Here is a 23,675-nt window from a genome sequence, read left to right as displayed (position 1 = left end):
ATTTATAATAAAACATTGTTGTACTGTTCACAAATGACTAGCCCTGGACCAGGTGCGACTGCACCCCCCACACCCTACACTCAGCCAGCGTCAGGACCTCTGCTCTCCTTCGGCCGTAGACGACCAGTTTTTTATTTTATTTTATTTATTTATTTTAACTCTGTAACAGATGTGAAACATGCTGGACTCTTCAGAAGAGGTAATTATCTTCACTTGAGTTTCGGCACGGGAAAGTTACTGGACACCACAATCTTCTGAACATAGTCATACTGAGAAATCCAGAGAGAGTTGTGTGGAGCTGATAGTCTTAATTAGCTTTGTAGCAACTCATTTGGCAATGGCATGAATGTAACAGACATTCATTAATATCAAAAAGTTATGCACTTAAGATTTAAATTAAATGTATTTGATTACATTGTCAGGTACCACATACAGTATATACAGTCATGTGAACAAATTAGGAAACCCATGCTAAAGTTGACTAAAAAGAGGAATAAAAAAAATCATCTTTAGGAAATTGATCTTAATGCCTTAATTAAAAAAATGAGGAAAAATCCAACCTTTAAGGTCACCAATTTTCTTTGTGAATGAATAATGTATCGTAAATAAATAAATGTTCTTTCTTAAAATACAGGGGGCATAAGTAAGTACACCCCTATGTTAAATTCCCATAGAGGCATGCAGGTTTTTATTTTGATTGGCCAGTTATTTCATGGATCCAGGATACTATGCATCCTGATAAAGTTCCCTTTGCCTTTGGAATTAAAATAGCCCCACATCATCACATACCCTTCACCATACCTGGAGATTGGCATGGTTTTATGTCAGTTAGCCTAGTAGCTGGTTTGATTTGCATTGAGAGATGATTTTATGGAAAGTACCCCATGCCAATCTCTAGGTATGGTGAAGGGTATGTGATGATGTGGGGCCATTTTAATTCCAAAGGCCAAGGGAACTTTATCAGGATGCATAGTATTCTGGATCCATGAAATAACTGGCCTTTAAAAATAAAAATCAGCCTGCCTCTATGGGAATTTAACATAGGGGTGTACTGACTTATGCCCCCTGTATTTTAAGGAAAAACATTTATTTATGTACGATTGAAAGTACATTATTCATTCACAAAGAAAATTGGTGTCCTTAAAGGTTGGATTTTCCTCATTTTTTTAATTAAAGCAGCCATATTATGCTCATTTTCAGGTTCATAATTGTATTTTAAGGTCGTACCAGAATAGGTTTACATGGTTTAATTTTCAGAAAACATATTTTTGTTGTACTGCACCGCTCTCTCTCACTGCTGCAGATCCTCTTTTCAGCTGGTCTCTGTTTTAGCTACAGAGTGAGATCTCTTTTCTTCTTCTTCTGTACTATCTTTGATTGCACTTGCACATGCCCAGTAGCTCAGATGTAGATCATGTCAGCTAGCTAGCTCCATAGACAGTAAAAGAAAGGCTGTTTCTACAACTTCAGTCAGTTACAAGGCAGGATTAGCTGGGAGACTTCTAAATGAGGGCACACATGTAAGTAGTTCTTTTGTAGATTATGGTGAACTTGTGTGTGTTGTAGCAGTGCTTTGCTATTGAGAACGAGGTAGCATGCTAGCATTAGCGTTAGCATTCTAACGCTACGAGCTAATGTTGCGGTTAGCCTGCTGTTTCGGCTTGTGACGTCACAAGCCGTGTCGATTTTGAACAGCTCACCCAGAGACTGAAGGCAGGACACATTCAGAAACTGTATCTCACTCTAAACAGCATGGGTGGATTTTTTTCAAAGTTTGTATGTGTGTGGAAGCACCAGAGACACAACTTAACACCCCAAATCCCAGAAAACGTGTTTTTTTCATAATATGGGCACTTTAAGGCATTAAGATCAATTTCCAAAAGATGATTTTTTTATTCCTCTTTTTAGTCATCTTTTGCATGGGTGTCCTAATTTGTTCACATGACTGTATATATATAAAATATAGAATAAAGTTCAGTTTAGTATAAAACTTTAGTTTGAACTAATTTAACATTCAAATAATCTCATATGAGAATAACAATTTTCTTAATACAATCATAAAATGGTACAAGAGCAATAAAATGACCAGAATCAGGGGAAAATAAGAGCTCTGTCTGTGCACACCTCACTGCAATGTGAGATAAGTGGTATTTGCAATGTAAATGCAAAATGATTTATGATTGGAAATTTAGTTGTTTTTGTCATTGCCTGTTAATAGAATAGAGGGCTAAATATGTTTAAAAAGGGCAATAAACAGGCAAACTCCATTTATAATGCCACGTGAACCAAGTTGCATGGCCATAATAACAGATTATCATGGAAGATGTACTACTTAGTAAGCACCCATTCAAAAAAACTTTCTTCAAGGTGATGCACCAGTCCGTTAACAATACGACCACCTGCCACAGTGAATCAACATGCTCTGATTCAACGCTTCAAGAAAGAGCAATGCTTGAATTATGATTGTGGCTATTTTTCAGGAGCCCTTGAGTCAGACTGACATTTACTTGTACCAATGCAGCCCATGTACTTTTTGTCCCTACAAAGTAATTTGAAAGAGAGCGTATTCAAGCTGAAGCCATGAGAGAACAGCCCAGAGACTCAGAGAACTTGTGCTATTGAGGCCTGCAAGCTGGAAAGAGAATCCATTTTAACAGGACGATGATAACAAGTTGGAAAAGGTTATTAAAACTGACACATCTATTAGCTGCCATCTTCACAGGCTTAAAAAGGCACAGATTTAAATTTTCATACAAACATTTGAGCTCCCCCATATCAACACAATATCATTGTGAGATTCACTGTCTGTCTATTTTTTATGTTTTGTTTATTTTAAATGTATTTCACAGATACACACACTTAAAAAAGCAGACATTGTAAAAATACAAGCATGATAAAAATACTCATTCTCATTTTTATGAGATAAAGAATCACAAGGCCAAGACTGTTTTCAGACGTACTACAGTTTTAGCCTTTTATGATGGAATGTTTTTAGCTGAACTAGAGACACGTGTCTGAAGACTGAGTGTACCTATATTAGACTCCTGTGAGGTTTCAAAGTCAAAATTCAAATGAATTAGAAATATTGATCCATTATACACCATTTTGTAAGTGAACTGCAACCTGACGAATCAAGGCTGATTACAATTGGGAGCTCCCAGTAGATTCCCAGTAACAGCACCGGATATTATTTGTGGTCTGTTTAACTGAAAATGGATTTCTTTTCAAGTTATTGCCAAGTTTGGACTTGAAGAGTCATAAGGATATTGTGAGACAGTTTAGGTCCCATCCAACCATCTGCTTTCCTGTTCAGTAGATATAAGGGAAGATCCTGTAGGGGACACGGCGACAGTAGGTGTCCCACGCCAGTCCGTATTTGGCCCTACACTGTCTCTCGTCACGGGCCTCTCGGTGAATCAGCAAGATGGTGAAATATATGACATAGAAGTAAGGCAGAATATGTGAGAATCCTAAAGAAAAGACAAGCATACATTGATTGTAAGCAGGAGGAAACACAACATTGTATCAAAGAAAACTGTAACATATTTATGCTGTCTCAGCCAGTTGTCCCAGGACCGTCTACAACTGGTCCAGCACTCCGCTGCAAGGCTGATGACCAGGTCCAGCAGGATGTCGCACATCACTCCTGTTTTATCCTTGTTACATTGGCTTCCGATCAAGTTCAGGATCCAATTTAAAGTTCTTGTTCTTACATATAAAGCATTGCATGGTCGGGCACCTGTTTCTATCTCTGACCTGCTCCATCCGTACACTACTAACAGGTCACTCAGGTCTTCTAACCAGGGAGTACTGGTGGTCCCACGCACTCGTTTGAAAACTAAAGGTGACCGTTCCTTTGAAGTGGTAGCTCCGACTCTGTGGAACGTCCTTCCTATTAACTTACATTCTGCAGTCTCGGTTGACGCTTTTAGAAAGCAGCTGAAGACACACTTGTTTCAACTCGCTTTTAGATCTTACTGTATTTTAAGAAATGTTTATTGTGTGAAGCACTTTGTGACTGTCTGTAAAAGGTGCTATATCAAATAAATTATTATTATTATTATTATTATTATTATGATCATCAAAGCAGAGAAAAACAGACACCTTCTTTTACTATTGATATCATTGTTCATGATGTGAATGACATCAAACAAGCTGTAATCAAGTGTTCATCCTCCTCTGCAAATAGCTGTAAATTTTTCCTTTTAAATCTGTACTTTACAAGAACCCTGAAGTGAATACCACTTTGATTATGCTTATAACGTTCCAAGTGTTGATCCGCCTTAATGGTAATTTTTTGAGTGTGCGCTTTGGAGTGCTTTTCAGAAAATATCTTTTAGTCTTTCAGTCGGGGTCTGAATGTGACCACTGTTCCTCTTTGACAGTCTGGAATGTGTTGTCGTGATTTCTTTGTTTTAAGTGCATAATTTAACAATTTGTGACTTTTGCAGCAGCAATTAAGGCAGAAATTACAGTACATCTCACAGTACTAAGGCAGCTACACAACTGAGTTACATAAAGTTTGAATACCAATGAGCAGAATGTGTCTAACAGCCACCATTTTAGGAAGAGAGTTTCTAAAGGGAACATAAGGCAGCTGACAGAGGAACAAAGAGAACATATTGTTGCAGCCTTTATGGCTTCCGCATCAGTGGCAAACACTGTATAGCTATCTAATAAGTACAGGAAGATAATACAATACTTTTTGTAGCTACCGGAATGCCTAGATAGCACCGAGAATCAGAAACTGTCAGTTACTGAAAGTAAGCATACAATGCCTAGTTAGATTTGTAATTTTGTTTGCCTTATTTTGGTCACGCAGTTCCTGATTTAAGGAGCTGTAAAAATCAATATTGTATATGGAAGGGACGAACCTACAGATCGTTATGATCTTCAATTTCTGCTGCCCCCAAGTGGCTTATAAAATCAATTATTGAAGGTTTAAATCAAATGTTTTTGATAAGCTGCACAACATGTATCATTTGAGAACTTGAGCCCTTTTGTTTAATATAACAGGAATTTGTACACAAAGTTTAAGTAGGCAATGTATCAGCAAAAGTATTGATTACTAAAGGCATTCAGCCCTAACAATGTTTATTGGGAAAGTTGTATTAGTAAAGAAATTGACAAAAAGACGAAATCACTGAATATGTACTTAATGTAAAGCCTTTAAAATGATCATTTAGATGAATCAACACATCTGACAGTCTCAGCAAAAAAGTTTTCAGCTTCACCTAGCTTTACTGCAGGGCTACTGGATTGTATTCTAAGTTGTTTCTGTTATTTTGTCAACCCACTGTACAGATGCAGAGTTGTGACAGTAGGATCCACACAGAGCTACACTTTTTTTAAATTGTGTTTTCATGTGTTTTAGATCATGTCATTAAAAACACCAACACATCTTTTTTTGTTTCTAATGATGAATATGGCTGGATACAATTAAACGCTCCGCCGGACACTCTTGTCTATGAGTTCATCCACATGTTCTAACAAAGACTCTCACTCAAAGTGATTGTGTTACATCAGTGTGGCCTGTATGCGAAACAAGCCTTGCAGAGGCTTTTAAGCTGTCTTACCACACGGCAGGGACCACGCCAGGGCCATGAGGAGGTCACCTAAGTAATTGGGATGACGAACGAGACCCCACCAGCCAGACACAAGCAGCCGTTTCCCTGTTGCTGTGGCGATGGTCTCTAGTCCTGCAAGGGAATAAACATAGATATTTCTGAGTGCAGAAAGTGCAAGCCACTTCAGAGATCAACCCCCACGTCATTGTGATATATACAGCAGGAGTTGAGATACATAATTAGATATAAGATGTCAAAGAGAAGTTAGAGTATTTGTATGGATTAAGAGAACACACACTAAAAATGACTGACTTGCAACACTTGGGTGTGTAGGGTCTCTTCTGAACTGGTTCTTCTGTGAGTTGGATTTTCTGAAAACATAATATCCGATACCTGATGGCAAAGAGAAAAATGTTAACATCGCCATCTTTAACCATGACACACAACATATTACAGCCTGAGGAACAAGACCTTGCACATGATTACCATTCAGTGCTATTATAGTTGCTGCTCCGAGTGAACTTAGGGCCTGTGGGTGCACAACCAAGAAGGCAGCCTGCAGGCCGTATGTGAAGGGAACCCAGGCCAGGTCCCCAAAGACCAGCATGAAGCCAAAACCATCATGCACAATGTCCATGGTTGTCAGGACAGCCTCCTGTTATAACACAACAGTGCATGTGATTAAGTGGGGAAAAAAATAAAATAATAATATTTACAAAGATCTCTCTAAGTAGTCTCTTAGTGTGCCACTTTTTAAATGTTTGCAGGACTAAATTATGATGTATGACATTAGGCTCTACAGTCCTTAGCATACTCTTTATCTCTGACTCTGTTGAGCCCTCACCTCATTCCACAGAGCATCTGCCACATACAGCAGCTGGAAACTGTTGACCAGCATCATGGCGAGCGAGGGGGAACCTCGAAGCTCCACCTCCTTCATCAGCATGCCAAGGTTTATGACCACCTGAAGAAAAAAAACATCACTAAGTTAGGCGACATTTTTCACCTGCTGCTCCCAAGTATTGGCTGACGAATTCTGTATGTGATTAATTGGATCAGAACTACAAAAAGTCACTGTCAGGTGAACTCAAACACCCAATAATCAATGAGACTTTCACAGAAACGGAAACCACCGCGGACAAAACCACAGTGCTTGCATACATTCCACAGACAAAAAACAATCAGTGTTAGGTACATCTACAGTATATAATCTAATGCAATCCAATAAAACAGCTCTACCATAAATTGTCTATATTTTATGATGCAATATGATGGAGTCACTACTCAACTCACTACATGTCATGGATAGCTTTGACAAGTTGTTCTCTCTATGAGCTTTTGACCACCATACTGTATGAAGAATGTAATGACTAATCTTTCCATCCGTGCTACTGAAGGGGGTCTAATACAGTATCACACATGCCTAGATAACAAATCTCAGTCCTTCCAGAAAAATGCTGAGTTTTTTTGTGATTGTTGCGGGCAAAAATCCTTGATTATGTGGCACGTTTTCTTAAAAAATGCGATGGAATATGCGGGATATTTATGCAATTTTATCCGATGAAATTGCAGGAACTTGCAAAAACTGCGGTTTCATCATGGCTTTATCGCGGGGTTTGCAGCTTTTCGATGATGTTCAGGTCGCGTAATTACGTCACTTCATAACGTTCCCATGGCAACAGGGCTGCTCTTGTGTGAAGTAAACGCAACATTTTTCAACTTTCTGCTAAGATATATGTGACTTTTTTGCACGAAAATGCGGGGATTGTGAAATCATGCAAGCACCGCATATTTTGCCCGGAAATCGGCAATTTATGCAGCGAAAGTGCAGAGTATTTGAAAAAATGCGGCCCCCGCATAAATAAGCGGACTTTGGCTGATTATGCATTGAATTATGTGATCGCATAATCGCGTTTTTCTGGAGGGACTGAAATCTAAATGTGGGGAGACTTAACATGTAATACTCTATTTATAAAGAGGAATGGAACCTTAACTGGGGTCCTAAAGACTATGAACTTTATGTATATCCAAATAAACATTTAAGTATTAAGGAGACTGAGCCCTTTAAATGTCATTATCAGCAATTGCAAGATGTTAAAAGTACATAGTTTAAACATTCAACAGGAAGCATTAATCTCCCACACACTGTCTGTAGCCAGTCGGTGGGAGCTGTTTCTGTCCTCTCCTACGCACCTGGCTTTTGAACATTGAGATGTGCAAAGATTTTACTGTTTATACTGTAGGTACAGAGAAAAAAATGTAAATAAGGCATTCATTATATCGACATTTCCAGTATGACTCGCCTGTCTCTACTATCGTCTCTATGTTGTTTTTTTGACTGGTGAAAACAAAGAGAACCTTGTTGTAATTTTGTGGAAGCTTATTTAAAAATCTCACTGGAATTTCTATATGTTGTCTCATTTGGTCTGATGACTCAGACACAGATGACCATCAAATATCTCACTGTGTCAGGTCATCAGGGAGAAAAGGTTTCTGATTCTGAATGAGTCAAACTCTCAAACAGCAAATGGTTATGGAAGATCAGGGGAGAGCAACATCGCCATCTGTTGGTCTTTTGGGGCTCTCTAACAGAGATCACCATCAGTGTTAAATAATATTAAGTGGGTGCATCTTAAAGTGCTCATATTATGCTTTTTCCCTTTCCTTTATTGTGTTATATATCTTTTTTGTGCACGTTATAGGTTTACAAAGTGAAAAATCCCAAAGTCCACCCCAAAGGGACATACCATCTCCAACAGAAAACACTGTTCACAAACTGCTCCAAACAGCTCTATTGTAGTCCAGCCTTTACTTCTGTGATGAACGTGCATTACTTTGTAACACACGTTATAATGCTCGCTTAGCTGCTAGCATGGCATGCCCTCATACTCTGCTTCTGACTGGCTAGTAGTCCTTACCTAGCTACTGCGCATGTGCGACTCCCAACAAAGATGGAACAGAAGTGTGATGCCTCACTCTGTAGCTAAAACAGAGAGCTCAACACACAGGGTGAAAAGAGGAGCTGCAGCAATGTGCAGTACAACAAAAATATGGTGTTTTTTCAAAATTAAACCATCTAAACCAGTCTGATATAACCTCTAAATATAATTATGAACCTGAAAATGAGCATAATAAGAGCACTTTAAATTATTCAGACTTATAAATAAAGTGAAAGAGCACAGATGTATTTTGTTTTAAGCAGTACGCTCCACATGTCACAACTTTTCCTTTAAATTAAATTATATTATATTGTTTAACTGCATTACTACAAACTCTAAGTATGACAAAATGACAGCTAGGGCTCAATACATGTCCTCAAAGTAAAATGTAAGTTGGAGTAAGATTCTATGAAGCAAAATTTACTATAAAACAGCTCTGCACTTGGTCAGAGGCAGTTTCCCAATTATTTTACCACAAAATACAGTATATATGTATATATAACAGAACAGAAATGTAACAGACATTTTAATCAATGTCTGGAGGTAGAAGTTTTAAAAATGGGTAGTTTTGAAACTGAATTGATTGTTTACTCCTGCAGATTAACTCACCCAGCCAATCAGACCCGGTCTGAGCTCACAGAAATATTTAAGATCAAACTTTCCAATCCGGGGGTTTAGCTCCCGACCGATGAAGAAGTCATACAGGGGATTTCCTAGACAGGACAGAGGGATGAATGCATTCAAATAATCCACATTATTACAAAAAGTGTCCTTTCAGTGTCTGCAGGTACAGTATATACAGGTTATCTAAGTCTGTCATTATTGACTTCATCAGCAACCTTTTCAATAATCTATTAGCAGTCAATTAATTAGCAATTAGCTGAAACCTGTTTGCAGTCAAAAGCTTTTTAGGACTACTAAATTGATGAATCCACTGTCATTTTGATGTGCATTTTTCACAGCAGACATTTTGATATATCACAGTAGGAAAAGCACAGCTGTAAGCACCAACATGAATTGACATGAATTGTCTCGGCTTTCTTTCAGTTATGTCAGCAATTTTCTAAAATTTTCTGAATGCCTTTTAACACCCAGAATAGAAGCATGAATATGTTGCTTTTGTTCGCTTTGGGCTGCTTATAGATACTGTACACGTAGACAGAGGAACAGTAATGGTGGACTGAGAGCTTCAGGTCAACTGAAGCTACCGTGTTTCTATTTTGTTTTATTTGACAAACACGAAAAAAGAACAGTCTACACAGCCATGCTAGCAGCTCTGTGAGGCTGCACTTAGGCACAGTGGGGCTTTGAGCTAAATGCTAACACCAGCATGTTAACGTGGTCACAATGACAATACTAACATGTTTATTTTTTGCAGATATGTTTACCATGTTCACCACCGGTAGTTTAGTACATTTAATTTGGCTAATTGGCACTAACTGAGTACAGCTGAGGCAGTTGAGAATGTTGTTAGTTTTGCAGGAGTTTTTGCAGCTAGCATGGCTAAAAGAGATACATTGCATCTAGTTTTCCATCCATCTCTTTAGCCACTGGCTTAAATTTTTGTTGTTGCTTTTTGTAACCTACATTCTGTGTAAATCTAGCCTATACTGACGATGTTTCATTTACAGGATAGTTCGGTGCCATCGGAAGCTGCCGGATGCCCACATTTTTGGCCAGATGTCCCTAACCTTCCGCTTTCTTTGTGTTGACATTCTAAACTCGGGTGGATTTAACTGCTCCTCAGATCTCTGCAGGGTAAATCCAGACAGCTAGCTAGACTATCTGTCCAATCTGAGTTTTCTGTTGCATGACTAAAACAACCTTTGAACATACATGTTCCACTAAAACAATTTCCTTCCCGAGGCTATTTTGCAGAGGCACCGTTATTGCGTCCTGCGCTTAGCGCCGCCCAAGACGATTTGTGATTAGTTTAAAGAAATGCCAACAAACCAGAGCACGTTTTTCTCCTATCCCAGAATGCTGTGTGGACTGGCCAGACCCTCCTCCGCGATGCTGTGGAGGAAGGCCTGGAAATGCGAAACTATGTTAATCATACATGCGTGTGCCTATTTTACATGTTAACTACATTAATTTTATGTTAACTGAATCCCCAAGACGTTTGACTTTATAGCATGGCACTGGAGACAACATGTTGTAGCCTTGATCCTTTTGTCTTTTCTCAAACTGGGATCAACGTAACCACTGACGAGCAGAAGCTGAACCGCAATACTGGATGCTCTCAGGTGTCTGCCTGCAGATGCAGCTGAGCACATAGCGTAGCCAGTGTAGCAGGGTCAGCTTACTCGAAAGAGTGTTCACTTGATGCCTGCAGGCTCCTGAAGAGCTTGGCTGTTAGATAATTACCCACAGGAATACTAAAACCCCTCCACCAAACAATAAAAGCTGCCTACAAATGCACAGTACTTCACCAGTTACTGTTTTAAAATAGTATTTTGAACGTGATGATGAATCTCACCTGTGTTGCCCCCCAAAGCGAGAGCATGAGAAGGAACCCAAAAGGAGCGGATGTAAAGGTAGACGGAGAACAGGAAGGACACGGCTATTGCACACACTGCCAGAGGCACCAGCAGCTCAAACAGACACCCCAGAGGAGCCCCGAGCCCCAGTAACAACATCAGCAACACACCGCTGATGCACAGGCTGTGAAAACCTGAGGGAGAGAAACAAACAAAGCTTAATGTTGTTGCTCCAGGGAAAGAGACAAGCAGACGGACACAGGCTGGTATTAAAAAAAGGTAAAAGTTGGAAGAGATGGAACTTCAGATTGGGTAAATTAAGTAAACTTTAGCTGAAGGTCAGATCAGTCAGAAAGTGTGGAGGTTAAACCAAAAGATACATAAAGAAACATGACTTTTTTTTCCCTTCTTAAAATAAATGTCACAGCAGGTGTATTTCACTGCAGGGAAGCATTACAGATGGGGAAAAAGCATTTGCACTCAAAACTTGTATAGAACTTTAGCATAACTTTGAAATATTACAGCTGTCATACTGTCACTTTATAGTACTACAGTATTTAGACATTAATGTTATGGAGCACAATTATCCTCCATTACTCAAAGTACAAACAAAGCTAGTCGTGGTCAACAACATTGAAGAAAATCACACTTAAAATATGACTAAGAGATTAAAACTGAGCCTTTAAAGTGATCATATTATGCTCATTTTCAGGTTCCTAATTGTATTTAGAGGTTGTACCAGCATAGGTTTATGTGGGTTAATTTTCAATAAACACCATATATTTGTTGTACTGCACATTGCTGCAGCTCCTCTTTTCACCCTGTGTGTTGAGCTCTCTGTTTTAGCTACAGAGTGAGGCATCTCACTTCTGTTCCATCTTTGTTTGGAGTCGCACATGCGCAGTAAGTGCTGCTAGCTAGTCAGTTGCAGAGTATGAGGGCGTGCCATGCTAGCAGCTAGGCCAGCATTATAACGTGTGTTACAAAGTGACGTTCGTCACAGAAGTAAAGGCTGGACTACAATAGAGCTGTTTGGAGCAGTTTGTGAACAGTGTTTTCTGTTGGAGATGGTAAGTCCCTTTGGGGTGGACTTTGGGCTTTTTCACTTTGTAAACCTATAACATGCACAAAAAAGATATATAACACAATAAAGGGAAAAAGCCAAAAAGCATAATATGAGCACTTTAATATATGCATATTAAATCCTCAATAAATAAATAATCATAAAAACAAAACATATGTGTTGCAACTCTCATGTTTTTAATGATCAGTAATATAAATACCATTTATAGGATACTTGAGACGTGTTCCATCCCTCAGCACTAATCCTTCAGACACCTGCAGGTAAATACACTCATTTTGAATCTGAACACATGAAATACATTCTGTAACAACAGACTAACATAAGCTCAGTCAAAGCATATAAAATGTTTCCCTATGGGGATCAACAAAGTCTTATCTTATAACTCTGTTAGCAGTGCATATTTGGGTCGAAAGTCAACTAATCAAAATTGTTCAATTCATGTACATATAGTTATATAATGCATATAATATACTGTCATGCTAAGGTTAGGTAGGTAGGTTAGGTTACCACCTTAGTAAGAATATTTTCCCATATCAGTATATATCATGGTTGTGGTAAATATATGCAAAATAACAAATAACATTATCAATTAATGTGTGTATTTTAGTGTGTGAATTTTCCTAGTATGTGTATTTCCTTTTAAAAACTTTGCAAAGTGTCTTTGAGTGTTTAAAAAAGCGCTAAATAAATCATATGCATCATCATAATCATCATCATCAATTGTCTCCCACTTGTAAGCGTTACATAAAAAAACTCTTATCATGTGTAAAGACGAAGGAGAAGAAATAACATATCCCTCAATTACATGAAAAGGTAAATGTGTTAACAATTGGATGCACCCTTGCTTAAGTCATTTTTGCAGCTATAGTCTCTCTTGGTCTGGTATAGCCTAAAAAATGTAAATCCATGTGGTCTAACTAACATTGCTAAGAAGTTTGTTGACTTTATGACACGTGTTCTCTTTTTTTAGCTTGTACTCCTGTAACAACACATTTTAGCATGCCACAGCTAAACATGAGTGTGTCTTTAAAAGAATTGTTCGACATTTTGGGAAATAGGCTTATTTGCTTACTTGCAGAGTCATGAAGATCAATATCACTCCCACATATTTTTTAAATATGAAGCTCCAGCCAGCAGCCAGATAGCTTAGTTTAGCATAAATAATTGAAACATGGGACACAGCTAGCCTGGCTTTGTTCAAAGGTAACAAAATCCACCTACAAGCCCCTCAAGCTCACTAATTATCATGTTAATCTGTACAAAAACCTAAGTGTTAAAACAACAATTCGCTGTTTTACATGGGAGTTGTATGCCGGACTATTAATTTACTGTTCATTTGCTTGGAATCATTCATTTATTGTTCGTTAGTTATCACCAAACCATACGCCATGCATTTATAAATCAATGTTTATCATTGGTTACACATGGGTTACTTTAACACACAAAATGTGCTTCTATGGTTGGTTGTATAATCAAAGTCACCATATGCCCTAAAACATTTTTTCAGACGCATCTTATTGGTGTTCATCATCACCACAGCGGGTTTTAATGTAAGTTTATCCTTGTGCCAGGCTGAAATGAACGTGTCATACCTTTCCTAATGGCATCACATAGAGGAGGGCATGCAGGGCGATCCAGCCCAGCAGAAGCACGAGGGCCAGAGGGTCCCACAGCTGCTCAGTAGAGGGGAGGGGAGGGGGAATCTGGAGCACACTGGCCTCAGGGGACCGACTCACACAGATCAGGAACAGCACCGTCAGCGGAAGAAAGATGGGTATGCATAAGGCACCTGAGAGATATTACAGATAAAAGTGAGATGATGACTTGGCTGACATTACAGAGCTGTAGTCAAAAGCAATGAAGATACAAAAAAGTCAAGCAGCATCACAGGGAAAACTTAATAATGGAGTACAGTGAAATTATCTAATGTACTAGATTATACAGCAAATGTGTGATAACTGTGAATAATTAAACACGTTGAAAAACTGTGTAGTAGCAAAAAAAATTAGATTAGCTAGACAGCGTGGGTGTAGTCTCGCTTTGCCAGACCATCCACATGCTGCGGAGCGGAGGAGGGTCTGGCTACCCCCCACAGCATTCCGGGATGGGAGAAAAACGTGCTCTGGTTTATTGGCATTTCTTTAAACCAATCACCAATCACAATCGTAAGCTCCGCACGGAGCCGCTGTAAAATAGTTGAGCGAGAAAAACTCAGATTTGACAGATAGTCTAGCTAGCTGTCTGGATTTACCCTGCAGAGATCTGAGGAGCAGTTAACCATAGTCCTCAGAAATCCACCGGAGTTTAAAATTTCAACACAAAGAAGGTAATGGACATCAGTGAAAATACATGCACCAGCAGAATTTCCTGCGGCACCGGAGCAATCTGGGAAGTGGAACGGAAGGATATAACATAACATAACAATATAAACATTACGTCAAGGATATAGACTAGTGTGGGTGCAACTAAAAATGCGGTTCACCCAGTATTGTCTTCTGTCTACATCTGTAGTCTGCAGAGAGCTCAACTGCCATGGTCAAAACAGGATTTTACTTCAAAAATCACTGGAAGACAAATTGGATGTGATGCGCAAATGGAGGAATGCAGCAGGAGATGAAGCGCGCGCGCACACACAGTGATACATATTGATATAATATATGATATGGTATATATAATATATGATACAAGTACGAGATTTGTCAACTGAGGTTGTAATGATTCTTAATTAGAGCTGTAATGAACAGTCCTGTGTTGATGGAGTTCTTGCTCTGATCTTAGAGATCTTTACTGAAGCAAGTTTTGTCATCTTGCTATTGTGGCAGCAGTTTTTTGATTTTATGAAACAACAAATATCATGACAGTGTCTCTATATCACAAATAGTAAATTAGTATTAATGTTCTTTTGTATGCCGGCTGTCAACTGAGGTTCACCTTCGATGTAGGCTACAAAAGTTTGTTTTTCAGAAAAGCAGCTTTTACCTGTGAGCAGCACAGGGTTATGTAATGAAAATGTAATTCAGCATTCACAATTTGCAAACAGAATAAGTGTGAACAAGTGACAAGAGTGCATGAACAGAATGAAGAAAATGTTTGTTTTTGATTTTTTCCTGCTTAGCTGCAACAAATGTAATAGCAAAATGTCTATACAGTGTGGAGTTCATGGTTATATAAAGGGAAAAACATCTTAAACAAAATATAGGTGGTTGTATCACGATGGCGCCTGGGTAAGGCGGTCTGGCCTGCTGTGACTCACCCAGGGTTCCTCCAAATTCCCTCTCGGTGTCATGTGAGGATCTGTTTTTGAGCACTTGACTGTTTGGCTTCATTATGGTCTCCTGTGAAAATATACATTTTAGTCAAAAAGACAAAGACATTTGAGGAACAAATAAATAGTAATTAGATGGTAATGGCAATTAGTAAAATGAGTAACAGAGCCTTCTGATGATGGTGAACTTGTATATGTACCATAAGCTAAACATCCTTGATAATAGCTGTAATAACTGAGCACATCTACTCAAGTTCTGTACTTAAGTACAACCTGGAGGTATTTGTACGTTTATCTAACAGCTACAGTTACCAGTGACTTTGATTTAACATACAAAACATATGATAAACTGCACACAGTATAATATGATGCATTTTTACAGATTAAAGGCCATGCGTATTCACACAGGTGTTTTAATCACTCTGGCTAATTAGACTTCCTCAGTGTGGAGTGCAAAGCAATGCTGGGATTTACATTTAGTTACAAAACTGTACGAACAAGAAAGTGTTACAGGTTATAAAATAATTCAAAGTAGCTAGCTACATCCAAATGCTGCCTACCGTTTAATGCATTAATAAATACAAGCTTATGGGGCCATTCTGCCTCTTTCAGTTTTTTTTTTTTTTACTTTTGATACTTTAAGTAGGCTACATTTGCTGCAATTGCTGCTCATACTTCTTTGAAATTTTGAATAGAGAACTTTAACTTTTAGCGTAGTATGTTTATGTACTTTTACTTACTAAAAGTCTAAGTACATCTTCACAATTATTCCCTCAGACTTCTCACACAGGGCGCCTTTGAGCAGACACTTGCTGCCTTCAAGGGAATTCTAAATCCAGTTGATCACAAATTAAGCAGTTTTTCCCATTCTGGAACATAGCCTACTTTAAATTAGATGTTATTACTATATTATTGCGACTGCTGTCATAACCACCGAGGCAAAGTTCAGGTTAGTACCGGTGTGCCCATGCAGCTAACGTGAGACAAAAGGGCGTTGAGTTGCTGTCCCATTACCTGCCGATGCTAAAGTGATCTGAGCGCGAGAGAAACAACGGCTTTGCAGAAAGAAAATAACGCGTAAGTAAAGATCATCAGGCTGTTTCTCTTATAACACAGTAAATGCAGTGTCTTACCGGTGTAAAGCACGGAGGTGTAGCTGGGACTGTAATGATATTCTAATATGCATCCATCCAGCAGTCGCAGATGGAAACACCCCTGAAACCCGTTGAAAAGGACGAAAGTGTCTCTCAGCGAATCAGATCGCTCCAATGTCATCAGAAGAGGGTGGAGAGAAAAGGGCTTAGCCAATGAAATGAGCTCGTAAGGTGGCGACAGTGCATACAACAGTGAGGATTGGAATGGCTGAAGTCGTTGTGAAATATACCTGAATTACATAGTTATACCACTTCTAAAATCTGTCCGTCAACACTGAGGCTGCAACTGCAAATATTTGTGTGATTACACACACACACACATTTTTTTTTAATGTGCCTGTTTCAACTGGTTTTGTAAAGGAAAAACACAATTTGAATCTTACATTAATGCACTTTTATTGTAGACATACACACAACCATTCCTAGACATAGTGTTTATCTGTGGAAGATATACACAGAAAACAGAATCAACTAACCTTCAAGATAAACAGTTAATCTTCTGTAGTTACTTTAGTGTTAGACACAGGTTACATAATCAGATGACAGTCAGATTGCAAATTATTAAGCAAAATAGCCCTAAAAGAATGTATTAATACATGCGGGACACAACTTTTACTCTTTCGTCATTCATATTTTGTATTCACATGAAACGCATTACTTTCAAGGGGAACATGTGCTAAAAGGTTTTTCTTGTATCATGGATAATTCAATTTTTTCTATCTTTGCCGATAGTGGACATGAAAGGGGTTGTCTCTGCTCATATTCGATGGTTTGTAAATGGCTATTATAATATTAAACCCAAGTACTAGAGGCTCATGTGCACTTTGTGCATGGAATGTAATGTAGATCTGTCCCAAATTCACTGTCAGTCAATCTTCTCAACAACATAACAGCCAAATGTTTGATTTTCTTTAGTGTTGAAAGATTTATTAATATTCTTACAGTATTAAAAGTGTTATGCCTATGCCATTTTTTCAGTGTAATTTGAATCTGGAGCATTACATCTAACATTAACAGTAATGATGTAAAAGAGAGGATTACATTTAGATGCACAATTCAATGATGTTTGAAGACTAGCTGGCTGTGCTGCACTTTGAGCTTCAACCCCGTTCACAGATGACTTCGATCACACTCTGCTCCATCGGGGCGGGATCCAGGCAGCGGTGGGCGGAGCTCCCCACTATCTCATCCAGCAGGAAGTGTACAAGGTTCTCATCGGAGACGAACCGCCACAGGTACATCTGCAGGTAATGGCAGTCAACTTGGATCTGCTGCAGCCCGTAACGGCCAAAGGTGCGCAGACGGACACACTCCAGGAACGTCTTTAAACTGATTTTGATAATTCCTGTTATCACGGAGACCTGGGACAGTGGATGAGGTGTGTGAGTTTGTGTGTGAGAGATGTTTTTCACTAAAGACAACACTACAGCTGAACGAAGACCTGCACCCACCTTGTTGAACTCCACTGAGCTGAAGATGTCAATCCTCTCAGAAAACAGCTTGTGTATGTTGCTCAGTAGATTAGTATCCATGGGCGCACTGCAGGCAGACACAAGACAAACCACTCAAGTAAATCCACAATTAGAACATTGAACTCATTCTGATGATTAAAGGCAACTCAGTAACAAGGGAAAGTGAAGGAGGTAATACAGATTAGCTGCCTGTGTTTGTTTGTACGTCTGCCACACACAGTATCTTACCAAGCCACTCATTAAAGGACAGAACAATGCACAATAATTAATTGTAGAGATGTATAATTGGTTACAAAGGTGAGTCGTGATGGATCTTGGCTTTAGATTTAGGCAAGAGTTTTCATGATATGGCTTAGATTTATTTATTTTCTAAATTATACTTACATATCAGACAATACATGAAGTGCAAGACTTCATTCGTTCATCCTCTCCCTGACAGAGTGTGATATGTTGTGAATATATGAGAATGTTGCCAAAGGAAAAAAAAAAAAAAACTCTAGAGGACTGCACTTTGTTTCATCACGTCACCAGTCTATGTGCAGCTTGTTTACCTTGGAGTGTAGCTGGCAGCATAGCGGGCTTGCTGCCTCGAGCTGCTGTAGACGGAGAAAGTCCTTTTGCTGGAGTCACTGCTGTGTGCTTTCCTCACACCTTCTTCATACAAAAGACCAACCTGTGGTAGAGCAGAGACGGTTCATAAGACAATCTGCTCATACATGGGGATGAAAGCATAATGAGAGGACTTGAGGACATAATGCGGATGTTGATATTGTAGACTGTGACCTGCACGTCAATCGAGGTGGTGTCCTCTACTACTCTCTTCATCACAGCGCGGACGTTTCGTGGCTCGATGGTGTTAACCCAGTCTCGTGTTTCGACGCTCTTTCGCAACATTTGGGAGATAATTAGGCCCTGGACCTGCAAAAACAACGAAATATACAAATTTGTGAGAAAAGATTGTATTATTATTTTCCTGCAGTGATGACATTCTTCACTCAGAGAATGTTGTAGGTGAAAACCTACCTTTACATAATGGTTCAGCAGTTTCTGTGCTGCCTCTCTGGCTTCTGTACATAAAGTTGTGACGGGTGTTACGGGACTGTGGTGCTGAGAACGTACAAAAAGAAGAAGACCTGTATTTAGATGGCAGTGAAACAGGTTAGCTTTTGGGAGTGAAATATGTCAATTTTAAGGAGTTTAAAAAAAATGCATTCAAAAACATTACATATTAGTCATATTTATCAGGACTGATTCACTAAAATGCAACATTCAAGCATCTATCTGAAGTTAAATACCGTCATTTTACAGTGTAATATGGTCTTTTTGCATGCCGCTGCATTTATAAGGTGACAAGCCTTTACCTGCACAAGAAACTGTTCATCTGTGAGAGTGAGTATGTAAGAGATAGTAGAGGTTTCATAGTCCAAGCAGAGGCGAGACAGCAGCAACAGAAGGGCCGGAGGAGTCGAACCTCCCTTGTCGCCTGCACTCTCACAAAACTGGCGAGAAGACTGGCACACAAACTTTATAAAGCTCACCACCAGGCTCTCACGTACACCCTGGCTGCAGAATTCACCCTACGAGGACAAGACAGACAGAAACAGCTGTCACTCTCACTAGAGACTGATTTTCTGGGGCAAGTGTTAACTGGCAAATAAACAGAAAAGCTATATACCTTAAAGTACGGCTTGTTGGAGAATGCAATGTCTTTAGCTGTGAAGAGATGCACTGATGCCAACACTGACTTGATCTGATTGAGAATAGAGGCTGACAGCGAGGAGAGCAGCTCTGGCAGGCTGTTCGGAGCATCTCTGCTGGAGGCCGAACCCCCTAGAAGAGCTCCGCCTCCAGCCCCTGAAGCACTGACCACAGAGAGCCGAGGTGTCGCCAGGGCCTGCCTCACGTCTGTCAAGCTGTCCATGTAGAAGCTCTGCAGGGCAGAGAGGTACTGCTTGACTCGCTCTGTAGCTGCCCGTATCACAATCTCAGTCCCCTGGTTTGGCACAGGAGAGCCTGGCAGCAGTTTGGCCACAGCCTGAAGTCTGCGGTGGAAGCGGTCGAGTGCGCGGACCAGGAGGGAGTTATCTCCGACCCCTTTCTCCTCTTGTATCCTCCGCTCAACCAGCGAGAAATACCGAGCAGCCAGATCACCCACAAAGGCCTGCAACTTACCGTTTGCCATCTGAGGAATATTTTTGGATGCAAGTTCACCTGTCTGAGCATGGTTGATAAATAGTTCTTGATAGGATGCAATTACTAAACACAAGCTGCTGACAAATTCATTGCAGCCTCGGTCAATGAATTCCAGGATGTCAGTGTTTGAGGTGGGAGAAGGTATAGTGCTCATTTTAGGAGAGTTATCAGTCGGAGAGCCAGCGGCTGCAGTGGATGACAACCTGGGTGCAGAAGCATCTTTCACGGCCGGGGCAGATGGGTACGGTCTTATCTCTGCTTCCAGACCCTGGAGGTCCGTCTCAAGTCGAGACTGTGCATGGCTCAGAAATTTATCACAGAGCTCCTCCGCTGGCTCATCCAGCTGAAGCAGCAGCTCCACACACTCTGATAAATCTTTAGCGCTTGACCCACCATCCCTTTAAGACAACAACAAAACGTAAATGTAAAAATTAGACACAAATAAATCTATTTTTAAACATTTTAAAAATTCAAACTGAAATACAAATAGATTTTGTACAGGCAAGAATAACATTCAATAATGACAAAACATCTGTATTATGTATTCTTAATTGATTTGAGCATGAACATCTGCAATATACAATGTAGAAAATGTGCAATATTACTTGAAATCAGGGTAAAATAATGGCAAAAGTCTGAAAGAACAAAATGAGGATTTGTCATTTTCAATTTATTGAATCCTAATTTATTTCTTTGGTTCATAAAATCTGGGTGCACTTGCCAGTCACATTTCTTGTTAGCAGTAAACGTGACTCTCAAGTGTTATGTTCCCTCACAGTGGCATCTCTAATCTGAATGTAGGTTGATAGATTCCCACCTGAACTTCTGTCGAAGCTCCTGTGCCAGCTTGTCCATGATGGCATGACAGTCGTCCTGAATTCCCTTGAAGGAGGGCAGGTGGCTGTACTGCTGCAGCACACAGCGGGCACGGCGATGGGATCTCACTGCCTGAGCATAGGCCTGCAGCTCCAGACACTTATTTAATCTAGCAGGCAGTTCAAAGAGAAACTGCAGCTTCCTTAACAGAGTGTGAACCCCTGGCGTGGAACACAACAAGACAAAAATGTGAAAATAACCACCATGAAGTCCCCACAACTGATTCAACAAAACAAACTGCCAGTTTGGGTCTCACCTGAGAGTTTTGTAATCTGTTCATGCTGGTCTTGAAGAGTACCACTGATACGAGCACTGAACTCAGTGATTGCAGACATGTTAGCAGACAGGCAATCCATTTCATCCTCCATCTTTTTGAAGTCATTCTTCATCTTCCTTATGGTGTCTGGAAAAACATGGAAAGATGATTTAACCAACCACATAAGCACAATTCAACCAAATCGGACTACATTTCAACAGTAACTCAACAGTGAGCGAGACATTCTCTCACCTGTAGCAGATATGAACTTGTTGTAGTTTTCATACACCAGCGTCTGCATGTCACTGTCCAAAGAGCGGATCTGCTTGACCATGCAGGTCTCCTGGTCCATCAACTCTGCAAGAGAGCACTCCCTTCTAAGCTGCATTTGGACACAAAAACACGCAACAGTCACAGTAACACTTAAAAACAGTATTCCAGACAGCATTATTCACACAGCAGCCTTATTCACAATTGCTTTAACCAAAGCAGTATTACATTATTGATCCACTAAATACATTGAATCAACAGCACTTCCCCACATCAAAAGGGTGCAATATGTGTATAGAATGGTGCCGTAGTAAGTTACTGTATGTGTACTGGTGATTTGTTGTATAATGATTTGCTGTAAAATGTGGTTATATTCTCTTATTTAACACCTGCATATAAAAGTTACTAGGCCTAATGTATAAAGTTACATTAGCAGCTTCAAGCATAGGCGATTTTAGACCCTTTTTAGGGGGGCCCAAGCCAGTTAGAGTTTGCGAACTTGTCTGTTAGTGACAGAGGACAAACAATTACAGGTTCAAAGGGCTTGAAACAGGTTTAATATCCTGTGTTGCTGTAGCCAATGCTATGCACCTGTAACCCAGTCAAGAACAGGGTCAACAGAAACGTAGCTTTGGCCAATCGGAGGTGGTTGTGCTAGACTCCCGCCTTTGGCTGAATCTCTATCTAATCTATCAGAGGGAGAGCAGGAGATGGTTGTAAATTCAACGTTGGTAGTCCCCAGAGAAGAAGTTGGTAATTTCATGGCGCAGATTAGAACCCAAATTGAAACGTAAGCAACTAAAATTGCTGAATGTTAGAACATTGTTCCAAAGTGGTCATTATTACTGTGACCTATAAAGTGTCAGGTTTAGTTCCATCATAGTGTTAATAGTGTCAAAAAACGTTAGCTGACTGTTGTTGTTCAGTAGCTAGCTCAGAGATGATCGGCTAATGAAATTACTGATTTAGCAGAGGGGGGGGGGGGGGGAACACTTTTGCAAGGCACTGTATCCGTGTCACATTCTTATTAGGGGCTGAGCCCCCCTAAAGGTCTGATCCTAGAATCGCCCCTGACTTCAAGTAACACTGACATTGACACAGCGTTAATAGCATACTGTGCAGAGAGGGCAAGCCATAATGTGAACTGCGTCACAGTGGAAACAGTTCACATGACAGCAGTGGTCCTCACCTTGTTTAGGAAAAGGTCGGGGTTAAAATGCGCCCCGTTGATGTCGCAGGGATCCAGGGACTCCGCCTGCTCCGCGGCCTTTCCTTCCTTGTTTATCCCGTAGTAGAGCTTCAGCATGCCGTGCACCCTCCGCGGCCTGCCGGAGTCCTCCGACAGCTGCACCAAGCCGTCCGCCTCTCCGTCCATACTGTAAACCGGCCAGCTGAGAAATGTAGAAATAAAATGACGATAAACAAAGATGACGGGCGTCCAGCTGGCAGCAGAAACCTGACAACCACTGCCCGAAAACGTTAACCTCTTCCTCCAAAGTGACTGATATTCGTGTAAGCTTAGCTCTCTGCTCTTAATAAGAGTTTGCTTCAACAAATATATATATATTTCTCCAGATAACACACAGCTAACGTTAGCTTGAAAACTTGAAAACGTCAGCGTTTCCGGGTTTGTAGTTTATAGCCTATCCGGTGTTACGTCGTCAAAGAGTAGTTTAGTCAAGAGGACTGACTACTCACCTTATGTTAGGAATGTACTTCGGTCTGACTGTCCGGAAGTGCACTACTGCGCATGCCATGCCAAAACCTTAATTTCTCGTGTGTGCATGATGTGCCACGAAGTAAAAATAATAAAATCTTATTTCATTTGCATGAATATTTAAAAAGTTAAAAATTAAGCAAAATTCTGCCACATTAATTTCATATTTATGTCTTAAAAGAAAAAAAAAAACAGCTGATGGGCTTCATCTTCAAAAAAACACATTTAATTTCATTTAATTGCTCAAAGATTCAAAATCTGACAAAACGACTATTAGATATATTGCATCATGGACAATACTTTAACAATTGAATCATATCATGTGAATTGCTTCAGGCATTTTTCAAATTAGTTATTTATAATACAAGTTTTTAGGAGCATATCAAATCATTTGCACAGGAG

General features: G+C 39.9%; 2 protein-coding genes across 4 annotated transcripts; both read right to left on the bottom strand.

The window, feature by feature from the left end:
• Positions 1-2,478: 2,478 nt before the first annotated feature.
• tm7sf2 (transmembrane 7 superfamily member 2) lies at positions 2,479-16,571 on the bottom strand. 3 transcript variants are annotated; one of them, XM_035990998.1, is made up of 12 exons: positions 16,469-16,558; positions 16,076-16,130; positions 15,324-15,405; positions 13,663-13,859; positions 12,270-12,324; positions 10,986-11,180; positions 9,116-9,219; positions 6,412-6,531; positions 6,054-6,222; positions 5,880-5,960; positions 5,577-5,699; positions 2,479-3,470 (listed from the first exon to the last, which is right to left on the bottom strand). In XM_035990998.1, exons 3-12 carry the CDS (start codon positions 15,394-15,396, stop codon positions 3,310-3,312), a joined length of 1,278 nt encoding a protein of 425 aa, XP_035846891.1. In that variant the 5' UTR covers positions 15,397-15,405; positions 16,076-16,130; positions 16,469-16,558; the 3' UTR covers positions 2,479-3,309. The 3 variants fall into 3 exon arrangements, with proteins under 3 accessions (XP_035846891.1, XP_031166619.1, XP_031166620.1); XM_031310759.2 differs by lacking the exon at positions 16,076-16,130 and having other exon boundaries at positions 16,469-16,571; XM_031310760.2 differs by lacking the exons at positions 16,076-16,130; positions 16,469-16,558 and adding an exon at positions 16,350-16,370.
• A 289-nt stretch (positions 16,572-16,860) lies between these two features.
• On the bottom strand, positions 16,861-23,337 carry vps51 (VPS51 subunit of GARP complex). The gene is made up of 12 exons (XM_031310755.2): positions 23,255-23,337; positions 22,746-22,947; positions 21,539-21,668; positions 21,287-21,433; positions 20,972-21,191; positions 19,637-20,552; positions 19,323-19,538; positions 18,985-19,068; positions 18,745-18,879; positions 18,513-18,634; positions 17,941-18,028; positions 16,861-17,850 (listed from the first exon to the last, which is right to left on the bottom strand). The coding sequence occupies exons 1-12, from the start codon at positions 23,311-23,313 to the stop codon at positions 17,590-17,592; spliced, it is 2,580 nt and encodes an 859-aa protein (XP_031166615.2). The 5' UTR covers positions 23,314-23,337; the 3' UTR covers positions 16,861-17,589.
• Between the last annotated feature and the right edge of the window lie 338 nt (positions 23,338-23,675).

Source organism: Sander lucioperca, chromosome 13 (assembly GCF_008315115.2).
Source record: "Sander lucioperca isolate FBNREF2018 chromosome 13, SLUC_FBN_1.2, whole genome shotgun sequence".
Classification (NCBI taxonomy): Eukaryota; Metazoa; Chordata; class Actinopteri; order Perciformes; family Percidae; genus Sander; species Sander lucioperca.
Note: the sequence above shows the minus strand (reverse complement) of the source record. Positions and strands in the feature narration are given on the sequence as shown.